Here is a 19,693-nt window from a genome sequence, read left to right on the forward strand (position 1 = left end):
CAAGGATTGAGCTGCGGGAGTCAGGAGCGTCCTGGGGGCCCCAGAATTAGATCAGGGCCCTGACCAAAGCGCGTCCCTGAGCTTGGGTGCGCGCGTCCTTCCGGAACCAGGATGCGCCCTTGCGGCCCCGGATTCCCATCGCCTGTACGCAAAGGTTTGTCAACGCAAACCTACCATCAGCATCAGCAACACTTCCCCTTCCTGCGCCCACCACGTCTCGCACACAGTGAAAGTGTTTTGTTGCTTTTTTTTTTTTAAGGAGGGAGTGAGAGATATATTTATGCACATATTTATCCCTCTAATTACAGGAATTAATCCTCTTATGACTAAAAGGTAAGGTGGAAGGACGTCCTTTTGATGTGGAAAAGCACCATTTGTGACTCACATTCAGACTGATTAAGGAATAATTGTTGTTAAACGCTTTACAAGAGGAAAGTGTTTAATTGAGGGGCATTCGTAATTTTACGGCTTAGTGCAAAATTAAACGTAATTAAAAACTCAGAAATTCCGACTGATTTTCCAATTATTTTTATTGTCTGAGCTAATTGTTACACGAGGGTATCACTTCTCCCCAAAGGCACTGGGAGAGGGAAAGAAAAAAAAAAAAAAGAGGCAATCATACCTTGTCCAAATATTCTCCTACTGGCGACCCCAGCAAGTGCCCACCTGGCCACGCACCTTTCCTCCCCAGACCTGCCCAGCGTCCCTCGAGGTGCTCCGCCCTCCCCTTGGTAATTAAGCGAGGCAACCACTCTCCCTTCCGAGTTCCTGCAACACCTTGAGATGTGAGAAAGTGATGGCAGTTTTCTTCTGCAGATCATGACGGCAAAACTGGAAGTATCTGGAGAAGGCTGATGAATTTCTTGAAGTAACACTTGTCATACATGGCGGAGAGATTTAAAAAAAAAAAAAAAACTACGTAAACACAGCTCTCTGGGGGCGATCCCTGGATGCTCTGCTTTTGAGAGTGTGGGGAGGGAGGTTCCGCGCAAACACGGACGCGAAGATGTTTATAGATGCGCACACCAAGAGGCGCAGAGGCAAACTGCAAACTTTCTTTTGCCTTGCACTATTTATTTATGTATTTATTTAAGGCAAGGATGGGTATGTAAAAACGTCTCAGATTTTTTTTTTTTTTAATGCTGGGATTGACGGCCAAACCATCTTTGTGTTGGTAGCTTCTTTGAGTGTCCAAACAGGCCTATTTAAATACATTAAAAGGATAATGAAAAGCGCTTTAAGCCTTACAGAAACAAAATCACATCCTCGCAGCGATTGCAGCAATGGTCCTGTTTTTCCTATAAGACTGGGCTGGAATCCTGGGGAAAAAATAAAAAGCAAAAAATTAGGCAGAATGTGAATTTATGAATTTCAATTAGTCTAGACTAGTATCAAGGGAAGGAATGATTACATTTCAATAAGAGAATTTAATTTTTCTGGAATTTTTAGGATAGAGACAAGCGAATTCACCTATCTGCCTTTCCAATCCCCACCCCATAAAATAAATGACTGCCTCTGATCTCCCGTGCCAGGTGAAAATGGGTGGAATTAAAACTGTCAATTCTGCTTCCAACCTGTGTCTTTCGATTGAATTCAAAAAGCTTTTAAAGGTAAAACGTGTGATCATTTATGTGTATTATTTCCTTTTCTACTTTCACGGCTTTTAAGTAAAAAAGAAAAGGTATTTTTTATTTCCACATTCATTTTCTTTGAAAGACTTCACTCTTCCAGGTAATTTGATGGTGGACCCGGAAATTCTCTCCTGGTGGAGTTAGGGTTTACCTGAAGGTGACCAAGAAGATCTGAAGGAATCTTCTTTGTAATATATGTTATAGACTGTGTATTGCCCTAATATTATATTGTAGGAGAGGTTAGGATAGGCGTAGTTGGGCAGAAAGGAGGAAGTACCTCTTAGAAAGTTTGAAATGATAAAAAAAAAAAAAAAAAAAAAAAAGACGCATGATCTGTCCTAGAAAACTGAGTAAAAGAGGCGGTGCCCATTTTAGCTTAGGCAAAGATTGCTAAATCCTTTGAAGAACTGACAGGGATTTTCTAGAGATGGGGTGGGGGTGGGGGTGGGGGGAAATCGGGGTGGGCATTTTATGCAAATGAGCAAATTTGAAATGTAGTACAAATCCCGTATAGTAAAACTGACAGTTCTGACAGTATTGAGAACATAAATATATGTTTGAACGCTGCACTTTCAGACACTTAACCGATGAAGCAATAAAAAAAATTCGACTACAATATTTCAAATAATCGACATTGATGTTTTGATACATCATTTTTATACTCTGAATCGATCTATCACTCTCAGGCCAGACAATTTTAAGTAAAAATGGGCAGCAATTATTTGCACCTTGGCTAATGATGACCTAATAACAGTCTTCAATTAATTACACCCAAAATGTGCCTTCTTCCCCCCAGCAGAGGGGTGAAGGGAAGTGTCTGCCCCTTTCCATTCTGTTTTTGCCGTTTTTGTATGAAGAAATTCAGATTTGAGAGCCCTTCTTCGCCTGAGAAGTTACCAGGCACAGTCCTGTCATCTTTAGTAGCCACCTCCAGGTATGTACTGGGGATCTGAGCTTACTTCTGCTTTTCTGAGTTACCACTGAATTTTAGGAAATACAGTCATAACTCTGCTCAAGCCACATGTGTCTCCGTTTCAAGTAAGTGGAAGACTGTTGCTCAAAGCGAAGACTGGAGATTTCTCTTAGGCTGAGTGTGCGAGAGAGTAAAGGAGAAAAAAGAGGGTGGGAGGGGGAGGAAAGAGAGAGAGAGAGAGAGAGAGAGAGAGAGAGAGAGAGAGAGAGAGAGAGAGAAATATTCTAAAACTAAGGAAGGTCGGTAGCCGGGGGTCTATCCAAAGCACCTAGTGGGAGTTGAATTGAATGTCTGCTTTGGTCTCAGCCTCCTCTGGCCTTCCCTCACACCCCTGAATGTTTACAGGTTACTGGAGTGCAGGGGCCACCCACGAAAACAGGAGGATCCCAGCGACTCCCATACCGAACCACCGGCTTTCTCCCGCAGGGAGTGTTGGCTCCTGCAGATCTGAGGGTTTCTAGGAAGCTTTCCGATCCCACTTTAACACGCCAAATGTGTGTGTGTGTGTGTGTGTGTGTGTGTGTGTGTGTGTGTGTGTGATGTGGGTGCAGGAAATAAAGCTGGTTAACCGACAAAGAGAAAATGGGCAGGCCCAGGATGCGGACTGCAGACTAGGACGGTCCATTGGGAGAGATGGAACCCAAGCGGCCCTCGGGACACGTTCCGCCCGCGGCCGAAGTCTCTGGATAAGGCCTGGCCCGGCGCAATGCTGTCTCACCCCCCGGGAAGCGGGAGCCGTCCACGACTTGCATGACGACCGGCCTTCTGACCTCAAACTTAGCAGCGCTTCACTAGCGAGGGATCCCACTGTCCCGTTTCGTTCCAGTAAACTTCACAAATGTAGTTTTAAGTCCCCCCAAAACACCATCCGATGAGGCACTGGGGGACACTGGGACAAGTTTCGTGTCCGCTAAGGTGCTAATCAAAGGCAAAGGATAGATGTGAGCCACACTGGGTCAGGACTGGAAACTCTGCTAGGGCTCGGTGGCCAGGCTATCACCTACATGCAAAAGCTAAAAAAGCTCTGGCCGGCGCCAAGTCTACCGTATGCACTGGAAACCGCGGTTAAAAACCAGAAAAAGGGACAGAAGGAGGAAAGAGGGAGGTGGAAATGGGAGACAGCAGAAGAGGAGAGAGATAGAAGAAGAGACAGGAAGAAAGAGAGGAAACAAGACCGCGCGGGAAGAACTGACAGCGTCAGAGAGCGCTCCGCGCGTTTGGAGCCCCGCCAGATAGCGCTAGAGGGCTATTTATTGAAATCCTTTCCTTCCGAGACCCAGGGAAACGCCGAAAATTGGGAGATACAAGACAAGGCAAATGCAAAGAAAATGCAGCGATTCCACTCCATCCTATTAAAAAAAAAAAATCACAGGTTGATTTATTGGTATTATTTTCAGGAAGAAACATCTATGTTAGTGCGTCAATGTGTAAAAAAAGCAAAAATAAATAAATAACTAAAAATAAACCCCAAATAAAAGCAAAAACCAAGAAGGGGTGGTGGTAGGGGAAAAGTACCTTCCCTCTGTTGATACCAGAAGCCAGGAAAGAATGAACCAAGTAAACAGGTAGGAAGCAAGCAGAATTCTTCCTAGTCTAACTTCTCAGTCACACTGCTGGGAAGGTCAAAAACAGTTCATAAGGATGAGCAGAGGTTTGCGGAGAAGAGATGTTTGAAAAGTAATAAATGGCTCCAATGGGTGGGATGGGGGACAAACACGTTATTGGAAACGCCAAATAAAATATATATCAAAAATTCCAACTGTCAGCAAGCAGGACTAGGGCAGAAGACAGCCCCCTCTGCCTTTGTCCCAATACTCGGCTCTGAGCTGTTTCTGCAGGGCTGCAAACTCCTTGGAGAACAATTTATAAACACCCTGGGAAGCTTTAAGAAAAGAGATAGACCTCAAAAACTCAGTCTTGTTCAGAACCCAAAGAAAAGTAGTGTAGATGGAGAAAGAAAACATGGGAACAGAAGTGGAGTCCAGAGAGAGAAGAGTGAGATGACTGCATATTTTTAGCCCTTTTTCTTGCTTGGTTCCGTTATACAAGAAAACAAACTTCCTTCATATGAAACTTTAAGTGCTGCATTTGCTTTTGTCCTGAAATCTCTGGCAGTTCACATGTCTAGCTTCTTATTTTAACACTGAACTTTCCTTTGACTTAAAGGAATCCCTTTTAAACCAGAGAAACAGTTCTTTCTTCCAAACTGAAAAACAGAACCTCTCAAAAAAAAAGAAAAAAAAAGATTTTTTTAAATAAAAAGTCTCCTTATTATAAAATATTCCAAATCAAAACAGTAACTAAAGTTACAAACAAGATTAAGGCTGGATTTACTTGCTCTTATAGCAAAGCATCAATTGTTCTAACTGTTGTAAGAAGACAAAAGGGATTTAAATCTGATGATTTTAATACACAGATTAACACTTGACGGGATCTCACAGTTCTGAGGAATTTAGAATTATTTTTGCAGAGGATCTAGAATTTTCTAGAGAGGGATTAGATAAAAAAAGAAATGGTCAAATGACCGCCTCAAAGAGTATGAATAAATTCAGTTAGAATTAAGTCTGAGTTTATAAATGCTACTTCAAATTAACTCCCCACCCTAAAGCCAATGCCTTTACACTAAAGAACTATGGGGGTTATATTATTCCTTTTAATTCTAAATGTTACCTATAGTAACATTCTAGGAAGGATCAAAAGAAGAAATAGAAAAGGAGCGCTTTTCAGAAGTCGGGGATGCTTCAATAAGAAAGGGGTGATTAAAAACAGACTCTTAAATTTGAGAGGCCCAATTCTCCTTCTCATTCACCCCCCACCCTCTGGTCCCCTCCCTTTCACCTCTTTTTTAATGCAGTGCCCCCACCCCCACTCCAGAGCTAAGTAGCTGATTTGGGACCTTGAAGAAATAGGTTTCACCAACCATATTTGTTCTGGGGCACTTGTAAAATGCGATTTGTAGAGAGTCTTTAGCCTTCTGATTGTCTTTGAATTGTTTTTACTGAAACAGATCTTTTGCAGTTAATGAGTCCCCACGCAGCTGGACAGCTCCTCTCGGACACTGAGAACTCTAACCCCAAAATGACCCCAATTTGACACCGCAAGATGAAATTTTACCGCCTGTTAAAACCATTTCCAGCCTGGGCAGAAGGAGCTGACTGTTGACTGAGGTGTGCTTGGCGCCTGTGGACTCCCCCCGCCCCATGTCTTGTTTGTCTCTGGGGCTGCCCCACCTAGTTCCCTTCACCTCAAATGAGGGAGCGTCCATGAACCCACAGCCAGGGTGGGAGTGCCAGGCAGAAAACAACGCATCAGTACAGCAGAAAGGAGAAAGTGTAGGGACTCCGCTGCTGTCGGAAGGCTTCTATAGGACTGGAAAATGGGGAGGGGGGTGTGGAAAACAGAGGAAATTCTTAAATAGAGGAACCCTTTGCAGTTGTATTAATAAAACATCCGAAAGTTGTTGATTATAATAATCCTTTGAAGTCATCACCTTAATCAAAAGAGATCTGGAATCCACTCCAATTTGATCACCTGTGTAAAGTACTACACCAGTATTGCTGTTTTAAACTAACAGCTTCATCAATGGCATGCAACTGGGTAACTGAAATTTTTTGTTGCTGTTGCAAGAAATGTAAGGCCTCCTTTTGAAAGTGAATTTCAAAATCACACGGATGACCTCAGCAGGGCATTATTTCCTACACTCTTACACTTAACTGAAAGTCTTCCGTGGTAAAAATGATCTTTAAAAATATATCTTAAAATATTATTTCTTTCTCTTCCTACATCTAATCAGATTTCCCTGGACTTTGCTTTAATCCATTCAATATAATGGGGAGAAAAAGTTACAGAAAGAAAGAAGAGGAAGAAGGGGATTTCTAATTAAAATGCCTTCTGCTTTGCCCACAGGATAAAACAGAGTTTACACTATTATTTTGTAAAACCCCAAATTACTGCCAGATAACCAAGCCATTATTTCCTTAACGAGTGTTTTAAAATATAGAAATCATCAATCTGTTTGAATTTTTCCTCAGTTGAACTGCCAGGGAAGAAACACTATTATTATTTTAATACTACTGAAGGTTTTCTAAATCAAAGCTACCGAGATAACTTGCTTCACAGTACCACGGGGAAAACGGTGGCAAAAGAAGCGCAAAACAGGCTTAAGCTGAGATGCACAGGTTTCACACCAAATTGCTCCTTTAAAAAGAAGCCTTTGTCAAGGAAACAGGAGTTCTTTTGGGAAAAAAACAACAAAAAGACAAAACTTCCGAACAGGCACTAACTTAACGAGGAATTAAAAATAACAGTAGTCATACTGGCGGTAGCAAATACCCAATGGTGAGTTTAAGAAGAATTACAGAAGTAAAGTCGGAGAATAAACTTTTCAGTCAGCGGCTCAGGAGCGAGAACTTGGACCTAGCACTATCCACAACTCTGTGAAGTAGAAAACACCCTCCACAGGCAGACCAAATTTCTCTCTCTCTCTCTCTCTCTCTCTCTCTCTCTCTCTCTCTCCCACCTTCCTCCTTTCCTATCTTCTCTCTTTTCTTTCTTGCTACCTCTACCTCCCTTTCTTTCTAAGTCTCATTTTTCCCCCTCATCTTTCATTTCCCGGCTAAACGGAATAAGTGTAACTGCTCCTTGAAATACAATTCTGTAGACCAACTTTTCCTTTTCTTTTGAGCCTTGTTTTCTGTTTACTCACCTTTTCTTATATGTCGACGAGTAACTCAGCATCAAATGAGAAGGATATTTGTAATCTTGGAGTTCTTCTAGGGAGGGGGGAGGAGATGGAAGGGAAAGGACCCTCCCCAGTCTTCAGGTTCCAGACCCGTCGGTTCCAGCAGGCTTGAAGCCGGGCAAAGAGAAACACAGAAACCCTAAAGCTACCAGAGCCCGCCGTCCCTGCTTTGGCTACCCGGGTCAAACCCGCGCCGGTCGCAGCCCCTCTCCCGGCGCGCTATCCGCGCCTCTGCCAGCCCCTCCGCACTGTCTTTCTTTATAAGTGAGGGCCGATTTCCCGCAGACATCATTGTTATGATGGCTCATTTAATCAAACTGTTTAATTGCTCTGGTAATCACTATCATCATCACAGGTGCTCAATCATTCATCATTTTTGGAGGGCTTTATTGACCTCTGGAGCTCATTCCCCAGCCCTAGGAAAACCAGGCCAAATTTCCTCCAATTGGGCTTGGAGCCTCTGCAGGCTGTGGTCTTAGCCTAGTTTGGGATGCTCTAAAGCTTACTAGGAAGCCTACAAGATGCAAAAAGGGTCAAAGAGAGCCCTCCCAGATCTCTCTCTCTCTCTCTCTCTCTCTCTCTCTCTCTCTCTCTCACACACACACACACACACACACACACACACACACACACACGGAGTACTTCACTCTTCCGAACCACTCCCATCCACCCCCGCCCCTGAGGGAAAGTCGGGTCAAAGCCATCCCGGCAGGAGACGCAGCTTTCTGCAGCCCGGAAAGGGCTGAGTTGGGGAGGGAGGCCGCGGCTGAACCGCCGTCTCCTAGTCAGAGATTCTCCGGCCTGGGAACCGGGGCGAGGGTGAGAAGTTGGGGAGAGGCGCGCTCCCGGCCCGGGGCTGGGCCGCGCTGGCAGCGGCCGGGTGGCGGAGGGGTGAGCCAGGCGAAGCGCACCCGGTGACCATCGCTCCGCCCCCAGCTCGCGGCTCGGATTGATTGACGTACCGCCGCCGGGAAAACGGCTGCTCGGAGGTAAAGCCGGCTGGAACTCCGACCAGGGATTGGGCGGGACAGTGGCCAGAACTAAGTTTCCACCAAAACCGTGTGGGGTATTTACCTTCCTTCCCCCACTCTCCTCCTTTTCCTTTTGGAAAAAAAGTTCATTCGGAGCTGGCCTCCTCTTCCCCACCCAGAGAAATCGGCCGGGTGTAATTAACACGCCAGTAGCCCGCTTTACTGCGGACCCGCGCTGCGCCTGCGGCGACCACAACAAAGCTGGGCAGCGAGCGCCGGCCACCGCTCCCGGGGCATCTCCCCCTCTGGTGTTCCCCAGATCCAAGTATTTGGAGGCGCACAGCAGTCACGCGCGCTCGCGCGCGCGCGCACACTCAGACAAACAGCGAGCGATCGAGAGAGAGAGAGAGAGAGAGAGAGAGAGAGACCCCACTTGGCTACAGCGGACAATGTCAAACACCCAAACAACTCCCACCCCACTAATTCCCACCTCACTAACTCTCATCCCACTTCTTCCCTCCAGATTGAGCCCAGGCGCCCCAGATTCTCGGAGGTGGCCCCCTGTCTGCACCGCAAGGAGGGACTGTGCTCTAAGTTAAACTGCTCCCATCTTGTACTAGAAAAATGAATATGGACAAGGGCCCTGCATCTGCACAAGGAAGAAAGTGCACTTTAAAAAAAAATCTAGCCCGGCGGTGGTACCGTCTGCAGAGCTCGCTGCGCTGGGATGTTTGCGGGAAGACTTCTGGACGTTGTAATCCGCGGGCAGAGGAAGGGGGACGGCGGAATTAAAAGGAACAAAAGCGAGAGCGCCATGCCAAACATCCCAACGCGACCCAGTTAGGCAGAAGCCAGGAGGAGTGATGGGAGAATAAACTAGAAGTAAGTTTAAAAGAAAAAGATTGGAGGCTGTACCGTACTTTACAGCGCTCTCCCTGTCCACCTGGTCCTCCTCCCTTTTCCTCTCGGTCTCTCTGCCTTTTCCTCTCCCTTTTTCACCAATCACTCGTATTCTCTCTCTCTGTCTGTCTGTTTCTCTCTTCCTCTCTCCTCTCTTCCTTGTTCTCTCTCTCCTGTCTCTCTCTCCCCTCTTTAGCACCCTTCTCTCCCCTCTTTTCCTCTCCCTCTCTCCTCCCTTTCCCTCCCTCTCTCCTCTCTCTCCCTGTCTCCCTCTCCCTCTCTCTCCCCTCCCTCGTCCCCCCTCCCTCCCCTCTTCCTCCCCCTCCCGCGCGGTCCCCGCGGAGCGTCAGGCTCGCTGATTTGCTCGGGTCCGCTCCGCTCCAGCCTCCCCTCCCCCCGCCCCCCCACCGGGGCCGTCCGAGCGCACTCGCTGCATATCAGAGGCTCGGCGCTGCGCGCTCCTCCTCGCTCCCGCTCCCCGCTCCCGGGATGTGTCTCCGCCGTACGACGGGCTATGGCCACCACGACTTCCGGGTTCCGTCATTTCGTTCTCCCGCCGCCGACCCGCGCCGCCAAACTGAGGCTCTTCTATAAACCAGGCAGCAGCCAACCTGCCAACACCTACTGACACTCACTCATCTCCCAGAGAGAGAAAGAGAGCGCGAGAGAGCGAGCGCGAGAGAGCGAGCGCGAGTGAGAGCGAGCGAGCGAGAAAGAGAGAGAGGGAGAGACAAAATACCTACCAGGAAAGGGGGGGAGGAAGTCCAATTTTTGCAAACTATTAATTTTTTCTTGATTTTTTTTCTCCTTGACTTCTTTGAACAATACTTTAAAGAGAGAGGATCATATTAGAGCTATTTCGGGGCAAAGCTAAAAGAGGGGGGGAGGGGGGAGGAAAAATTCAAGAAGCAGAAACCCCTCGCGGAGTTTTACTGGAAGAAAAAAAAAATCCGGTCTGAAAGATTCCTCCTCTTCATCATCATCAACCATCATTCATTCACTACCTTGACATTCCGGGCTTTGATTGACAGCTGGAGTGGCAAAAAGCCATGAAACACGACAGTTCGGTTACATGTGGGCTGCTGACGGGTCGCTCCTAACCTTCAGTTCGGGGGCTTGATAATTTTTTTTTCTTCTTTTTCTTCTTTTTCTTTTCTTTCTTTTTTTCCCAACTAAGAGGAAGAGAAGAGAAAGAGGGGTAAAGGAGGACCGAAGAGGAGGAGGAGGGGAGGGGGGAGGAGGAGGAGGTGGTGGAGGAGGAGGAAGATCAGGAGGAGGAAGAAGAGGAAAAAAGAAAAAGAAGAAATATCACAGGAAAAATAATTCTTCGTTTTCTTGCCTGGGCTTCCCCCATCCCCCTAAAAATAACATATTGGAGAATTGGGAGAAGTCTCTTTGGTTTGGAAAAAAAAAAAAAAAAGGAATCTTCAGCCTAGATCACTTTCTTATCCGGACTGGGATATTAAATATACGACAGATCCAGGAGTTTATTGGAGCGCAGACTGATGGCGCAAAGGGTAGGTTTAAATCTCCAACACTTACCTAGATATAAATCCGCTTCTACAGGGGCCTGCCCCATGCCTCCTCTCCCTTCCAGCAGACTGCTGCTCGCTGCATGATGATGGCGGCCAGTATTTAAAAAAAAATAGCAAAATTATTCATCGGCTTCTTTCCCCCCCGTGCCTCTGCGTGTGTGCGAGTGTGTGTGCGTGCGTGTGTGCGTGTCTGGGCGCGCGTGTTCCAGCGCTGTGCGAGCGGGCGGGCGGCGAGTGCGTGTGAGCGGTGTGTGTGTGTGTGTGTGTGTGTGTGTGTGTGCGTGTGTGTGCAATTGTTACACGCTTTCGCCTCGCTCCAGCTTTTCCCCCCCGGCAGCGCGATTCCCCGGCTTCTCCTGCCGCCGCTGCTGCGCCTCTGCCGCCGCTGCTCGTGCGGCTTCGGGCGGGCGCCGGCTGCGTAGGAGCCGCCGCCGGGGCCGCTGCTGGGGCCGCGCTGCCGTAGCCTCTGCGCCGCCGCCTAGACTAGCCTGGGCTGCTTGTTTTGTCTCTGAAATTGACAAGGACGCAGGAAATCGGCTGCTAAATAATGTTTCTGGTAACTTTCACGTTATTCCTCCCCACCCTCTGCTCCCTGCCCCCGGGGAGGCACCGGCCCCATCTTCCTCCGTCCTTGCCGTTCTTGTCTTATTAGCGTGGGTTTTTTTTTTTTCTTTTTTAACCCCCTTCTCTTTATTTTGTTTCATTTCGCCCTTTTGATTTATTGGATCTTCAGGAGGAGGCGAAGCGGGGTTAGGGGTGGGAGCCGGGGCTTCCTCCTCCGGCTAACTCCACTTCTCCGGCGGTTGGCTCAGGTTCTGCTGCTTCGGGCGGGAGCCGGGCCTCCCTGCGCCCCCTGCGTCCACGGCCTCGCCGCCTGCTCTCCCTTCTTTCCACAAGGCTGTTGGTTCAGACTTCTTCACTTGAACATTTATACACATTTCCCCCTCCCCCTACAACTTTCAGCTCGGTTGTTTCTGCTGGTTTGGTTAGACTGTGTTCAACTTGTGGCCGGTACTTTTCTCCTTTCTGACTTTGTTTTTATCCTCTCTCTCTCTCTCTCTCTCTCTCTCTCTCTCTCTCTCTCTCTCACCAACATGCGTGCATGTTTATCTGTCTGTCTGTGTATGTGCTTATATAAGATAAAGGTACTTACTGCCAATCAAACTCCTGTTTGTAGTAGATTTCACACTTTATCCTATAGAGCTCTTAAGTAAATCACTATGCTTTGCTCTGTATTATCTGTGTTGTAACTGCAATACAGGAATTGAAATTCTACTCCCGCTCATCTCTCCCATTCTCACGCCTCTGTTCCTCTCTTCTGGTCTCTTTGCTCTCTTGCCTCTGCCCTCCTGGGTTCTCTCTCACCCTCTGCCTCTCACCCTCTGCGCCCCCTCCTCCTCTCCGGGTCCTGGCAGTACGATGAGCTACCCCATTACGGCGGGATGGACGGAGTAGGGGTTCCCGCTTCCATGTACGGAGACCCTCATGCGCCGCGGCCGATTCCCCCGGTTCACCACCTGAACCACGGGCCACCGCTCCACGCCACGCAGCACTACGGCGCGCACGCCCCGCACCCCAATGTCATGCCCGCCAGCATGGGATCTGCTGTCAACGATGCCTTGAAGCGAGACAAGGACGCGATCTACGGGTAAAGCGATCCCCGGACCCAGCTTACTGTGTGTGAGTGTGCGTGAGAGCGTGTGTTTGTCTCGGGGTGGGTGGGGGGAGTGGGCGGCTAACTGGGGACTTATTTCTGCATGGGGGGGGGCGCTTGCTGGAGAGATGGACAGTGCAGGGGGCTTGCTTTTCGGTCCCATGAGTCAAAGACCAGAAAGATGGAATCTTCTCCACTCCCATGACCAGGTCACTTTAGACCTTACAGTCCCGAGTGAGAACTGGGTCCTCAAAATCTTGCCGCCAGGCCTTCTCCCCAAGGACAAGATTCCCGGCCAAAAGACCAGGGCTGGATGTCTCAGTGCCCCCAACAGAGGCCTTGACTAAGAGGAAAGTTTTCTGCAGCCGAAGAGCAACTTCTGTTTCCTATTTCCTTCTTTCTTTTTCTCCTTTCTTTTTCTTTTCTTTTCTGTTCTGTTTTCCCTACTTCTGCTTCCTACTGAGGGCCTGGGAGTCACTAAACGCAGCTTGGGCTGGAATCGGGGCAGCTTCTGTGGGCCAGGAAGTCCTAATCACCCACTTCTTAATTCTGTGTAAATAAAGGGGCAGACCTTGAAGTGCAGCGGGGTGGAAGAGACTGCCTCTTGCATACAGCCGCTCTTAGGGGGAGTCAGGGAGATGGCTGGAAATTATTTTATATTCGGAGAGCTCGGGGAGGGGTGGGGATGCACGGTTCAAGCGTGTACCACTCGGGCTCTTCCGGCAGAGGGTAGGTGGGGAAGGCGGCGGGATGTCGAGGGGAGGGGACAGTGGGTAAACAGCAACTGAGCCTAAAGCCTGTGAGGCCTCCAGCGTCCCGAGGTGTAGCTAAGCCGCCGGGAGAAACACAAAGGGCTTACGGGCCCGGCACGCACACTTCCAAGTTTTGAAACGCAGTTTATTTATTTTTGTGCGCTACAAGCTGGGAGAAATGTGGTCTTTGGAAAGAAGCTCTTTCATGTTTAACATTCCTATTATTTTGGCCCCAGCACCCGGGCTTTACTAGAAGTACAGCAAACAAGTTTATAAGGCAAGGGGGTGGAGAGATTAGAACACTTTCCTGAAATTTGGAAATGTCACTCTGGTGTGTTTGTAAGTGAAGCCCTCGGCCTGGTCTAAAACGCCCAACCGAGAAAAAAAAAAAAAATGAATGCAAAGACTATTCCTTTCCTGGAGGTCAGGGTTGGGTGGCTGGTTCGGCGCCTTTAGAGTAGGGAGTTGGGTCTGGATCAACTCCCTGCTCCAAATTGTCTGGGCTTCTTGGTTATTTCATTACGTCCCAACTGAGTCTGTGTTTACTTGGCGGGCTAAAGTGGCCAGGGGCTTCTCAGAGCAGATCAGAAGGACCCCCGAACTCAGTGGGGAAAGCCAGACGTTTTCTTTCTGTTTGTGGCCCAGGCTCGGCTGACTGAGGGTGAACAGTGTGATGCGTGCCTGTTGTATTAAAGCAAGAATGCAAACCCTCCAAACTTGTTGATTACAGTTCTTGCTCCTTCCCTTCTGCACCCCGTCTCCGTGCGTGTGTCTCTGCGTGGCGCTGCCCGTTAGGCACCCGTTGTTTCCTCTGTTAGCGCTGGTCTTTGAGAAGTGCGAGCTGGCGACCTGCACTCCCCGGGAACCCGGAGTGGCCGGCGGGGACGTCTGCTCCTCCGACTCCTTCAACGAGGACATCGCAGTCTTCGCCAAACAGGTCCAACCTTCTCGACCCGCTCACCCTCCAGCAGCCCTTCAGTCTCCCTCCCCTTTCATCCCAGCTTGACTTGAAAGGGGAGGAAAAGGCAGGGACACCCGATCTGTTCCTCAGGCCCAGTCGGCACTCTGCGCCTCCTCCCTATCCCACAGCCTGGAGGCGAATTGGAAGCGGAGATAAATATGGGTGTTTGTTTTCCCCCCCAGCCAGGAATACAGGGGCTCGACCCTCGAATTAAAGTTGACCTGCCCCTAATCTGGGGCTTGGCCTTTTCCCCGCCTGCAGCTACTTGAACAAGAATTGGGGACAAGGGCTGTGAGGGACCTGGGAATGCCCGGGAGCTAAGGAAGCGTGGAGCCTGGTGGAGAGGTCCACACCGGCGCCGAGGTGCGGGAGGTGGGCAGCCCCAGCATCTGGCCCCGCTGCAGAACCTGGTACTGCGGATCCGCGAGCAGCCCGGCCTTCCCTACTGCAACTGAGTGTACAGGGCTCCCAAACGAGGCCAGGACCGGAAGGCCCTGATGCTTTCTCCTCTGGTGCCACTCTTTGAAGACACTAGTTTGTTTAGTGGGTTAATTTAGCAAGGCCCCTGCTCTCTCCTCCTCCCCTCGTCTCCCGTCCCTCCACAGTCCCGGCTCCCACACTCCAGATTAGTCTATGACAGGGTTTTTCTCCTTTTAAATGGGCTGAAGGTTCATTTTGATTTTCCCTGCTTTCTACAGGTTCGCGCCGAAAAGCCTCTTTTTTCCTCCAACCCAGAGCTGGACAATTTGGTAAGGCTCTCCGTTTCCTGCTTGTCCCCAGCCCTGGCCCCATCCCAAACTCAGAGACGCCCACTTGCCCCTGGAGCTCCAGGCGGTTCCAGCCGAGCCTTCTTTGGGAGCTTCGGGGCGTCAGGGAGGAAAGGACCTATTTAGAGCCCCTGCGGGGGCAGTTGCAAGCCAGGGGCAGGACGGACCTCAGGGGGCGCGGAGCCCACCGAGGTAGCAGCAGGGACGCTGCGCCCAGAGCGCGCGTGGGGTTGCTTTCCAGGGCTCGGCTTCGGGAGTCAGCCTGGAGAAGGGAGTGATTTCCTCGGCCTACCCGGGCCGAGTTCGGGCCGCCAAACCGGAGGCAGTAACCCCTGGCCTGGCGGAGGGCTAGCTGGGAGTGGGCTGGGGTGAGGGGCAGGCCGGCCCAGGCCACTTTTAGGTACAATTCTTTTGCTAATTTGCACGATTTCAATATTAAAAGTACTTAAATCCGCTTTCAAAGGCCTTGCTTCACCATTCATCTCGAGTATTTCCTTCTTTAGTGGGGGAGGATTGCTCTGGGTTTGCTGTTGAGCTTTCTCAGTCCAAATAAATGACTTTTTTTTCTTTTCTTTCTTTCTTTCTTTCTTTCTTTCTTTCTTTCTCATTTTCTTTCTCTCCTTTCTTTCTCTCCATTCTTTCTCTCTTCTCTTTCTTCCTCTTCTCTTCCTCTTCTCTTTTTAAAATTGACCTGAGAGGGAGGGAGGGAACGGTTAAGGTGGATTCTGGTGGAGAAAGGCCTGACCAGTGGAAAGCAAGCCTTGCAAATAGCACTGTGAGAGCCAGGGGAAAGAAATTAATACTGAGGCCCAGGTTGAGACAGATTCCCACCCCTGTGGCCAATGAGTCAGTGATGATCAGTAATCACTTGGTTTCCCTATTTCTTGATGTGTGGGTTTTGCCTGGCCACCTGCCGTTTTCTTCCTCCCGTGGTGTTCAATTCCCTTAACAACCCCACTAGGGTCTTACAAGTGTCAGAGCCCTAACCTCATCCTCTTAAACTTCCCTTTCAGATGATACAAGCAATACAAGTACTAAGGTTTCATCTTTTGGAGTTAGAAAAGGTAAGCAGGAAATAACAGTTCTCATTTTGATCACCCTATATTCCCTCCACTACTTGACTTATGGTATGTTACAAGCCTCCAGGATGAGAGATTGCACACCTGGAGATGTTGAGCATGCATAGTCCTACTTTAAAGAGTTCTCAACCCTGAGGCTCAGAGGATGAATGAATCAAAGCAGCCCTGCCTTTAAAGCAGCCCCCAACTCTAGGCACTCAGGAATATTTTTAAGTATAAGCAAGAGCCATTTGTGTTACTGGGCGCAACATCTATTATGTCTCTATTAGCTCAGCTCACCCTGGGACCAGAGTTGCACACTGGGTGCAAGCAGAGAAAATCACCCTCTCTAGGGTGTCTTCACATTGATATACAACACAATCACTTTCCCTAGGAAACATACAAAATGCCTAAAGTACATGATCACAAATGCTGCTGCTGTCCCTAGTCCCAATTCTTTAATGTTTCTAAGTTATCAACTTAGATTTTTCCTCTCTTCTCCCAGCCTGAACCCAGTTACTTCCAGTCCAGTTTCTTTCTTCATTGTAACTTGTTGCTCTGAGAAGTCTCTGGTGAATAATACCTCCTGCAACAATTGCTCTATTGTTTCCTAGCCTTCAATGCTTACACCCCTTAATTAGAGTTACTTGGGAAGACATCACATTGTTGCTCTTTGCAAATGTAACCCTGCAACCTGATAGTCTTCCTCTTTAAAAATGAAACATAACAACAACATGAGCTGAACTCTCCATCATGACCCCTTCTTAGGTCCACGAATTATGTGATAACTTCTGCCACCGGTACATCAGCTGTTTGAAGGGAAAGATGCCCATCGACCTTGTGATTGACGAGAGGGATGGCAGTTCCAAGTCAGATCATGAAGAACTTTCGGGATCATCCACAAATCTCGCTGACCACGTAAGTGTGCAGAGCCCGTGGCGTGTTTTGAAGGCCACTGGGCAAAGCGTTTTTCTAAGCGACTTGCAATATCTAGTTCACTGATTTAGTTTTCTCTATAAATGATTGGTTTCTTCTGGAGTCTTTGTCTCCCCTTTTCACTACTTTTGTTGCACCCTTTATTTTGTTTCCCCTTTCTTGGATCCCTCTTTATTTATGTTGAGAGTGAAAGAAACCGGGAGTTGATAAAGTGATTTGTGCTCTTAATGTGTAAAGTTTCCTGGATCTGGTGACTTGAGTGTTAGCAAATTCCCTTTTTGATATGGTGACCTCTGTCTTTTCTGGTTTCTTACTCTGTGTAATCAGGGCAGCGGAGATAGCAAGAGACAGACAGTTAGCTGGACAGGAAGGGGAGGGGGAGAATAGACTGAAGGAGAGAATTGGGGAACTAGGGCTGATTTCTGTCCCAAGATGACAATCCTGAGAATTACTGGCAATTTTGCATTGCATTAGAAATAAAAGGAGTGAATGAACACATTACAATCTTCAGGATTTCTTTTGCTCACAGAAACTTATTGTCAGAATATGAACTAATTGCCAAGTGCCTGAAGCATCTTCCTAGTAAAAGACGGTAGTAACCTTGATGAACCAATTTTTAACACTGTGTTACAGAAAGCTGAAGGGAATTAAGATTGAGTAACCGTAGGTTAGTGGTTGAATTTTAACACTTTAGCAGTTGGTGACTGAGGATATAGAGTAAGTAAGGGATGACTATGGATGTCAAGCCAGGAAAGGAGATTTCTATTCTTTCTGTTTTTAATCCTATTTTGGAACTGATCTAGTGAGTCTGATAAAAAAAAAAAAAAAAAAAAAAAAAAAAAAAAAAAATCAAGATACCAGGACTGGAAGGATGATTCAGTGGTTAAGAGCACTGGCTTCTCTTGCAGAGACCCAGGTTCAAATCCCAATACCCACATAGCAGCTAACAACTGTCCGTAACTCCAGTTCCAAGGGATCCAGGAAAAAAGAAGCAAAAAGAAAGATTGCAGCTGGTAGAGAAGTCTAGAGTGGAGAGGTTGAAAGAGTGGGTGTGAATAGCAGTTTATTTATAGGCGCTCAAGCCTGGAGGTGGGGAACACAGTGTCTGTACATTCATTTGAACTCACAACCTCAGAGATATAATAGCCTGAAGTCTGGAGAACTTCGTGGTTGAAGTATTAATTTAACACCCTGAAGGAGTTAAATAGACATTGAGGGTTGAAAGCAGTTTGTATTCCTCACCCCCAAATTCCTGAGTATTAAGAAATGAATTGAGCTACCTAAGGAATAACTTTTCTGGGAGTTCTCCCCCTCCACCCATCAAAAGTTTTGAAAATAAACAGCCATTGCTTGTCAAGATTCAGCTTTCTACTACATGAGAAGCCAGCCTAAAAGTTTTTAAATATGAAAGAAAATGTTAGCTTGAGATGTTCAGTTCTGAAACAATAAATGTTGTGGTGCTAGAAGCTTCTGCACCTGTACTTCTTACCTGTTTCCAAGGCTGTGAGGGAAATGGTCCCAGGACTGTTTTGTATATTGCATGTATTAAATGAAATCAAAAGGGTGTAGCAGCTATTAAAAGTTTCTTCGCTTCTCTGCCATTCTATGATATGTGTGCTTGTAGTCCAAGAGGCATGTTAGCCTCATAAATATGTATTTATTTTTGTTCTTTACCTATTTTCATTGCTTTCTGTTTCTGCATTCCGGTGCATTTACATTGTTGGGGGGGCATAGAAAGGGATGTATTTATGTGGTGTGTAGCATGAAAGATCCCTTAATTCTCTCTGTGCCAAAAGCTCTTCTTGTGCATTTTTATGGGGTCATGACTACTTGGTTTTCTAAAACAGTTTCTTGGCCACTGTTGTTTGGGTGGATGTATGGAGTTTAGAGCATGCTGATTTTTATGTAGAAGAGATAAGATAAACTATGCTGTTTAGAGTATTGGCTGATGCACAGTGCCAATTTATGGAACTATTGTAATATTTAAATATAGACTCAAGGAAATTGTACTGAAGTGAATGGTGTTTTAATAATTTAACAATCATCATCTTTGGATAAAAGAATCAACGGTGTCATTTGTTGCTACCCTTTCAAGCCCCCAATCAAGTAAATATGACAACTGATTTATTTTGAATCCATGAGGGCTTGCCACCTCATTGGGCGTCATAATTTAAAGCTTTTTATTTCTTAGGGGTCTGAACTATAGCATTTTTGCTTTAGCCCCCTGCTATTTGTTTTGAAATGAAGAAATAATTTGTTCCACCAGCACACTGAGTGGGAAATGGAGAGGTCTGCCACATGCTTGTGTTTCATGCAGGATGAGAAAGAAAACCTTGGAGTGGCCGCACCGTTGTCTTGGTACCATAGGCATATTGACCGCATTCATTTCTGGGCCACCCCCTCTGACCTTACACTGCATCCTCCAAGGCTCTTCAACCATTCCTACAACTTCTCTTCCCTTACCCCCTCAGCCAGAAAAGAGGGATGAGACCACAGAACCACCACCTGAAAAGTGATATGTGCGGGGGGGGGGGGGGGGGGGGGGGGGACGGGGGACGGGACGGACGGACATTTCCAACATGTAAATGTGTCCAATCTGAGTCCTCAGGTTTAGTTTTTTCATTTGCTTTGATATGCATATTTAATACATTGCCCCAGGCTGGATCTCATTTGCTGCATGCTGGTGCAGGGGTGATGATCAGCCACTTCAGAAACACCCAGACAGCCTGTTGTTTTCTCTGCTTTATCTGTTGGCCCACTATTCTGATCTACTGAGCTACCTCGTGGTTTTATTTGCACATGAAATGCTGAGAT

The 19,693-nt window shown here is 47.5% G+C and overlaps 1 protein-coding gene and 1 long non-coding RNA gene across 16 annotated transcripts in view; one reads left to right on the forward strand and one right to left on the reverse strand.

The window, feature by feature from the left end:
• Nucleotides 1–512: 512 nt before the first annotated feature.
• On the reverse strand, nt 513–10,920 carry LOC103727455. Its single transcript, XR_606950.3, has 3 exons — nt 10,759–10,920; nt 9,960–10,388; nt 513–1,319 (listed from the first exon to the last, which is right to left on the reverse strand). It is a non-coding gene; the product is annotated as an uncharacterized LOC103727455 (long non-coding RNA).
• Meis2 (Meis homeobox 2) overlaps nt 7,996–19,693 on the forward strand; it is a 226,222-nt gene continuing 214,524 nt past the window's right edge. For 5 of the 15 annotated variants that reach the window (XM_008825297.3, XM_008825304.3, XM_029559764.1 and 2 more), the window contains exons 1-6: nt 11,158–11,307; nt 12,167–12,399; nt 13,953–14,094; nt 14,817–14,867; nt 15,899–15,949; nt 16,712–16,861. In XM_008825297.3, the coding sequence (XP_008823519.1) occupies nt 11,299–11,307; nt 12,167–12,399; nt 13,953–14,094; nt 14,817–14,867; nt 15,899–15,949; nt 16,712–16,861 (636 nt within the window). In that variant the 5' untranslated portion in view covers nt 11,158–11,298. Of the gene's footprint in view, nt 8,335–8,839; nt 9,199–9,634; nt 10,734–11,157; nt 11,308–12,166; nt 12,400–13,952; nt 14,095–14,816; nt 14,868–15,898; nt 15,950–16,711; nt 16,862–19,693 lie in introns of those variants that run through there. The other 10 variants (XM_008825295.2, XM_008825298.2, XM_008825302.2 and 7 more) reach the window with 5 other exon arrangements.

The sequence above is a fragment of the Nannospalax galili genome, unplaced genomic scaffold (assembly GCF_000622305.1).
Source record: "Nannospalax galili isolate Female #2095 unplaced genomic scaffold, S.galili_v1.0 scaffold629, whole genome shotgun sequence".
NCBI classification, from domain to species: domain Eukaryota; kingdom Metazoa; phylum Chordata; class Mammalia; order Rodentia; family Spalacidae; genus Nannospalax; species Nannospalax galili.